Here is a 7,128-nt window from a genome sequence, read left to right as displayed (position 1 = left end):
GACATATTTCCCCACATCCCTGCAAAAATATTTCATTACTGCAACAAAAGAAGCCCATTAACTGCACTGTAAGAACAGAGTTCAACTGCTGTCCCCCATATTCACCATGTTTGTCTGCTTTTCTGGCCGCTCTCCAGCTAATTTGATATAACAATGCTCCACAAAACCGCCTCAGGACTTTTTTTAGGTGACAGAAAATTATCAATGATGCCACATGCACAGCTGAATGTCAACACCAACTTGACTTGTTTATGAAATATTAAAGGAGTGAATTATGGGCACCATGCAGAACTTAATGATGATCGGAGTCATTATAACTTCAGCATCCTTTGTTTTGGCTAATGATTAAATTCCACAGCTACTGTATTCAATTTTGGAGAGATTGAATGTGGTTTTCACGTCTTTTGTGTTAGTTGGCTCAAATCTGCCGTCCATACTGGTACATTTTGGAAAAGGAGCTGATTCGTGTAAGGATATTGTGTTATCATTAGCTGCCATGTCATTGGGCTTAACATATTTGCTGTGGAGCTCTCTCATGCACTTAAATCAAAATCATTATATTAGGACATGATGGGTTTTTTAAAATATTATTTGAGGCATGAATAGATGCAGCAGAATACTTGCAATATTACAGGCCTATACAATATTATGAAACCAAATACATCAAAATAGGCTTCTATTTTTTTTTTTAATTTTTGCTCATTTAGTCTCTCAAGTGTGTGTGATCGGTGCATAAATTTTGCAGGAAAAATATGACACACCAATAAAAGAAAAAAAAATCGGTCAAATCTTAAAAAGTCTTTAAAGTCTCAGTCCGTAAAAGCATCACTTTATTGGTATAGTTTAAGGATATTTACAACATGCACACATGATGATGTTTAAAAAAAAAAAAAAAAGAGGATGTGAGTGCTCTGCACTCTGTGTACAACCTGGCACGACTTCTGACATTATCTCCCTCTTCTGTGTCACCAGGGTGTCGCCTCATCAATTATTGAACCAGTACTTCATGGTAATACATAATTTCTTATCAATTATTCATGATAATGTGTGTGTAGTTTACTTAATTGTGTTATTGACTATCAAAAGTAATTTCCTGAAAATCCTCAAGGACGTAAATTGAATCAGGCGAACTACTGGTCATGTGCTCTGCGGTTAAGTATTCTCAATCTGATCAGCTGATCCTTTATTCAAGAGTCATCCTAGTGAGGAGAGATATTTAGGAAATAATGAATCAACCCTTATATTGCCTTTGATAAACTACGGTGTGAAGAGCCCTGAGGTGATGAGAGATGGTATTTTTTTCAAAATGTAAATTCAACATTAATAAATAGCATATATCATGTTTAATGAGGTTTATTAAAAAAAATTATCAGAGAGGAAGAGAGAGAGGGTAAGCGTTCCTAAAAGTAAATAAATAATAAGAGTCACGATTGCTCTCCTCTCCCAGCTTTAAGGGAAGCTGATAAATAATGTATCAGAACAGATGGCTGGAGCAAGAGGCAACAGGAGAGGAACATGAGCGACTACATCTTTAATTGTTTTAAAGAACATGTCACAACAGGACCGGTGTGTTCCCTGTCTGCTGGCGGTATAGATGTGCTAACAGAGTGGAAGGGACAACTGCCGCTCTGTTACCGAGTCTGCTTCTGCCCGTCTGCAGTTCGCACACCAACATACTGGATTCGGGCACATTGTACACGTTTACACTGAAAATGGCTGACTAATATTAAAGTGCATTTTCACTTTAAAATCAAAAGAACGAGAGAAGATTGTTTGAGCCCGTTACTGACCTGATGGCATGAACATCATATTGCCAAAATCCTTCAGAAAGTCCTCACTGTCCTGCCATCAGCGCTACACGTACAGTTTACATGCACTAACATTCACAATGTAAGCATCTATCCTCTTCATGAAAACCAGAGGAGCGGTATCAGGATTAATTCAATTCACATTATCAAATACGTCTCTGTTGCACACATGTTGCATCTATGTTAGTCCATCAAATAGAGTCCAGAGTGCATGAAGACAGATATAGATCCAAAACCACAGTTGTGCTTTTATGGGGAGGCCCCAATTATTCAGCATGTCTCACAAGGATAATTTACTGTCAGATAAATACTTAAATTTTTGCATCCATACATTGTGATATCAGAAAAGTCTGTCCGAGGCTGTTTCTGGACTAAGTCAGTGGTTGTGCTTAGTTGCTCGTAGAACCAGAGTAAAGTAGTAATAACAGGCGCGATCACACAGATTTTGAGTATCAGTACATCCACGCTTTTGTCCAGCGCCTCACTTTTTCTCCAGTGGGTCCTTGGAGCAGTGTGGGTGTTTGTCAGGACTACTGCCCAGGACGGACACCTTGGTGGCCGGGCTGGGACTTGAGCTGTCTCCCCCTCTTCCAATGACGCCGGGCAACTCAATGGCAGGACCCACGGCGGGCCTCACCACGCCGGCAGCGCTCACGCCGACTCCAGGCAGAACTCCCACGCCGGTGCCGGTGCCGGTGCCGGGTCCGGTCGCTGCGCCGAGCAGGTTGGCGGACTGCAGCACAGCTTCCGAGTGCTCGCGGGCCTTCATGCGCAGGGCGGCCACGCTGGCAGTGCGGTTGCCCTGACAACCGTAGGGTGGCAGGAAGGACAAACCCATGGGGTCAGAAACGCAGCAAGAGCACAAACCATTACCTAGAAAATAACAAAGGTGGGTGAGACAACTGAAAACTCGATCTTTATCATCATTATCATCGTCTCTGTTTACCAATTAATGAGAATTATATTTACCTTTCAGTGTAGCGACCTGGGAGAGGGCCTGAGCGTAGGTGGCAGAGTTGAGGAGTGTGCCTGGTATACAAGATGGGAAGAACGGACCTCCAGGACCCACGGTTCTGTTGATGCTGGAGAGAGCAGAAAAACTGTTATTAATTATATAGAAAAATGTTTAAACCGATGATTTATTGTATTAACATTCCTACATATCTAGAAATATCTAGAAATATTTTCTAATTATGTTTTGAATGTTTTATAATGAAATTAATTGGAAGAGTTCAGAAAGTGTAAGTGTTAAGAGTTTTGTCGTGGCCGTGGTTGACAAAAGATATTGTTTCTTATTTATTTCAACCAGGCTGAAATCCTTTTGTGACAAATTTCTCTTATCAGTAAGACACTGTTCCACTACAATAACAGCTACAATGGTCTTCTCTCACCTTTGCTGCATCTCCAGTGGTTCCTTCTGTTTCCTGCCCTGGTCCACTGGGGACTGAGAGTTGATGCTGCGAGATGGAGGAGTGCCGTCATTCATCTGCTCTTTGCCTCCTTCGGGGTCTGAGCTGCCTCGCTCCGTCTTCCTCCACTTTGCTCTGCGGTTCTGAAACCAAACCTGCATTTAAAAAAAACAAAAGAAATTAACAATTGAATTAAACCTGTAAAACTGCCACAGTTCCTGACACACTGGCAGGTTTAATCCATTTATTTGAATTTATTGAATCCAGCTTCATTAATTTTTTTCTCATCAACTTTTAATTTCTCTTGCATATTCTTTTGACAAATCACAGACAACACATTTTTCTATCTTATTCTCAGATTTCACACAGTTGAAATAAATGCTCTATATTACTTTGCTCTGTCTTGTGTGTGAAGATGTGTTTGAATCTGTCACACCATCTCTCCTCTTTTTCCCACAGTCCCTGACTTTTCCCCAAAACTTCACCATCCACACAATTGTGAACATATAGCCAAGTTCTGGTGTCTTAATCGAATGAAGGTCACTGCCTATAACAACATTTAATTGAGCAATTTTTCATTATCATATTTTAATGACTTCCCACTGACAGTTGTGCTGCCCGAGAGAGAGGCAGCTATGATGAAGTCGTTTATTTCCCTATTTAGTGATTGTTTGACAACATCAGATTCGATTAGGACTTGGTTCTAGCAGGCATTAATCATGATGTGTGAATGGAGGTTAGACTCGGTATGTATGTGCACTGCATCCCTCCTATTGTACCGGGGGTATAAATGATGTCAACAGCCAAACAAAACGCGTGCATTCATTCGGCATAAAGAAAGGACAACATTTTGGTGGCAGGACAACAATGCAACCGATGGACTTATCTCACCCCTGCACCTTCCAGCTAGAAGTCGCGCCCCCCCACACACACCCATCTCTGAATGGGCTATAATTGCTCCATTAATCTCAATTTGCAGCGTGCTCTTAATGCGGGGGAGGCCCATTGACACTTTACAAAAAGGGGGGCAACAACACTACAACAGAAAGGAAATTTATTTTCTAATAATAATGTAAGTTTAATATCCCTGCATACTGCGGTGGATTCATGTTCAGATTTAATAATAGGAATGTGGTAATCGGATTAGGGGGGAATAATTTGTTTACAATCCCTAATTTACAGCGCTGGATTCCATTATCAACCCCGCCATTGGGTTTAAGCGATAGTAAAATGACCCTGGGGAACAAAAGGCAAACTATTATATTTCCCACAATTAGATCTGCGCGCACAAAAAAACCCAAAAGCAAATCTGGAATGCAGGAAATTACATAAAAGACACATAACTTAATTACATCTGGCCAAGTTTATAACCGCGCATATGTGCAGGGCAGGAGCGGAATATAAATTGCCAAATTTAAGGTACATGCGTGTGTGTTTGTGCTTTTAAGTGTGTGTGTCTGTGTGTGTTTGAGTCAAAGGGAGAGTTTTGGAGGCTTTGCCCTCCTATTAAAACACACATCGTTTTCTGTCTCCGTTCCGGGGAAAGGGATCTACATGGATGATGTATTCCTACTGAGACTGGACAAATTAGTGAAGAACATTATCGTTGGTTAATTATGAATGACCGATTAATCAAGCTAATCTAATATTCACCATTATGTTGATGTTATTAAAGTGCATCGCCGGAATGACAGAGTGGCTTCATTTACCCTCCTCTGCATGGTCAAACGTGCCCGGGACACATTAGAGTGCTGAAGCCATACCTGCACCCTGGCCTCGGTCAGGTTGATCTTCATGGCTAGCTCCTCCCGGGTGAACACGTCCGGGTAGTGAGTCTGAGAGAACACAGCCTCCAAAGCCTCCAACTGCAAGGACACACACCACCAGTTATACTATCAATGAGATGATTGGTTATTGATTGATTGTCTGAGCGATTCATTCATTTATTCTTTCATTCATTCATTCCTTCATTTTCTTTCTTTCTTTCTTTCTTTCTTTCTTTCTTTCTTTCTTTCTTTCTTTCTTTCTTTCTTTCTTTCTTTCTTTCTTTCTTTCCTAATATTATTCTCATGAAATCTGTGTTGTTTGAAATATAAAACCCTTAAACTCGCATCTTTATTTTACAGGGATAACATACTAGTAGATGACAAAAGTAAAATAGACCAAAATAGGCTTAATTGTTGCCCTAATTAAAATGGCCATGGTGCGTAAAGAGGGCCATTTAAAGTTCCCACGCTTCATCTTTAAAATGACAAATAATTCATTGAGATTTCCCAATGTATTTTTATTTTTCACGTGAAGCAATGCCGTTGTTACCTTTTCGGGGTTTTTTTTCAAACCCAAACAAACAAAAACTAAGGCCTCATTTTTGTCTGATAGTGAAGCACACTTGTCTGCAAAAGTGCTCAATTTAGAAAATATTGCCAACTTTTTATTCATTTCTACTTTTAATATATTTCAATGTGTGTGTTTTGATATAAGTGAAGTTTCAGATATTTCTTCGTCTCGATATTTCCGTGTGAGAAAATAATTACCTGTTGCAATGTGAATGTTGTTCTGTTTCTGCGCTGTTTCCTGCGTAGAAATCCATCATCAAAATCAGCCGGGGCGTGGTTGCCAAAACCGCCTGAATTCACTGAAGAAAAACAAAAGTTTATCAAAGAGAATTCCGTCATTAAGTAAAAGGTTTGACAAAAGGTTTAAAATGAAAGCTTTGTTTAAATTAATTCAGTAAATGCAAAAAGACAACTTGTTTTTTTTTTATGTCTTCAAAGAGAAAATACATTAAAAAAAAAAATATATATATATATATATATAAATCTTGGCCAAAGCAGACACATTTGTTATTTCCATTAGTTGTATGAAACATTGATATTGGAGGTCTGAGGGGAACCATGACAGACTAAGAGCCATGACACCCAACATCTGTGCCCGGGACAAAACGCCCCCTCTGCCCCGGGGCCAAACCACCAGCGCTTCTCACCAAAACAGCCAGCAGATTGACACAGCAGAAGGAAAATCACTTTTAACCCTTCACACCCACCTTTCAGTTTGTGGGAAAGACGAAATACCCGTTGCTTTAGATTGATACAAATGTTTGTGGAGATGCGCAAAACAATCAAACCATTTCGGTTTACATTTTTAGGGAAAGAAAATGGTCTTAGATTAGATGATGAAACTCTTTTAATTGGTCACGATATAAACATAGCTTCCATAGGCCTGTATCATTGGAATTAGTAATTCAAATGTATCTTAAAATAGCAAAAAAATATAACATCCGTCAGGCCGGTTCTCTGGTCGCCAACAGCCACACACGCACTTTGCGCGCACGCGTGTGTAATAAACATCACTAAACTTTACATATGTCACTTCTAATATTAGAACGAATTTGTAGCTGAATGAAAACATGTGGAAACGAGGATGTAAAAATGCAACAGAAAACTCACGTGTGTTGGAGCGACAGCACTCTCCGTCCAGCTGAGGCGGACAGTGAAAGTAGAACATCCTGGCGTGTCTGCGAGCTGCGAAGCTGAACCTGGAACACAGACAAAAGTTTCAGCGCAAAGCCTCAGACCGAGTATAGCGTCTACAGTGTGAGGAGTGTGATTCGTGGTGGGGAAAATGAACACGGTTAGTTGTCCTACGAAGAAGCAGAACCGTGCCGGACTTGGAAAGATTCAAAGTTGACGTGAGAGAGCATCGTATACCTGCAGTGAGGATGCTGATGCGAGTGAGTTCGCGCTCTGGAGAGAAGTGGCTCTGACTCTCTGCCTGGGAGTGTCCAGATCTCTCTCTACCTCTCCCCCCCCTCTCTCTCTCTCTCTCTGCACACACACACACACATCCTCACATCTCTCCCTCTGTTTCTCTCTGGGAGTGTCCAGATGTCTCTATAACTGTATAACTGTCTA

At 40.7% G+C, this 7,128-nt stretch overlaps 1 protein-coding gene across 1 annotated transcript; it reads right to left on the bottom strand.

The window, feature by feature from the left end:
• Positions 1–823: 823 nt before the first annotated feature.
• Positions 824–6,945, bottom strand: drgx (dorsal root ganglia homeobox). Its single transcript, XM_069717917.1, has 7 exons — positions 6,925–6,945; positions 6,664–6,752; positions 5,752–5,852; positions 4,981–5,082; positions 3,200–3,372; positions 2,778–2,890; positions 824–2,681 (listed from the first exon to the last, which is right to left on the bottom strand). Exons 2-7 carry the CDS (start codon positions 6,719–6,721, stop codon positions 2,290–2,292), a joined length of 939 nt encoding a protein of 312 aa, XP_069574018.1. The 5' UTR covers positions 6,722–6,752; positions 6,925–6,945; the 3' UTR covers positions 824–2,289.
• Between the last annotated feature and the right edge of the window lie 183 nt (positions 6,946–7,128).

The sequence above is a fragment of the Brachyistius frenatus genome, unplaced genomic scaffold, assembly GCF_029030835.1.
Source record: "Brachyistius frenatus isolate BFR_SWC_R1_liver_20210118 unplaced genomic scaffold, ASM2903083v1 Contig_183, whole genome shotgun sequence".
Lineage (NCBI taxonomy): Eukaryota > Metazoa > Chordata > Actinopteri > Embiotocidae > Brachyistius > Brachyistius frenatus.
This window is presented reverse-complemented; position numbering and strand designations above follow the sequence as displayed.

Excerpts from the sequence above, each read along its gene's own strand:
- drgx (XM_069717917.1), bottom strand. The coding sequence starts at position 6,721 with ATGTTCTACTTTCACTGTCCGCCTCAGCTGGACGGAGAGTGCTGTCGC. Across the intron at positions 5,083-5,751 it reads CAACATTCACATTGCAACAG|TTGGAGGCTTTGGAGGCTGT; the intron begins GTAATTATTTTC and ends GTGTCCTTGCAG. Across the intron at positions 3,373-4,980 it reads TGACCGAGGCCAGGGTGCAG|GTTTGGTTTCAGAACCGCAG; the intron begins GTATGGCTTCAG and ends TTTTAAATGCAG.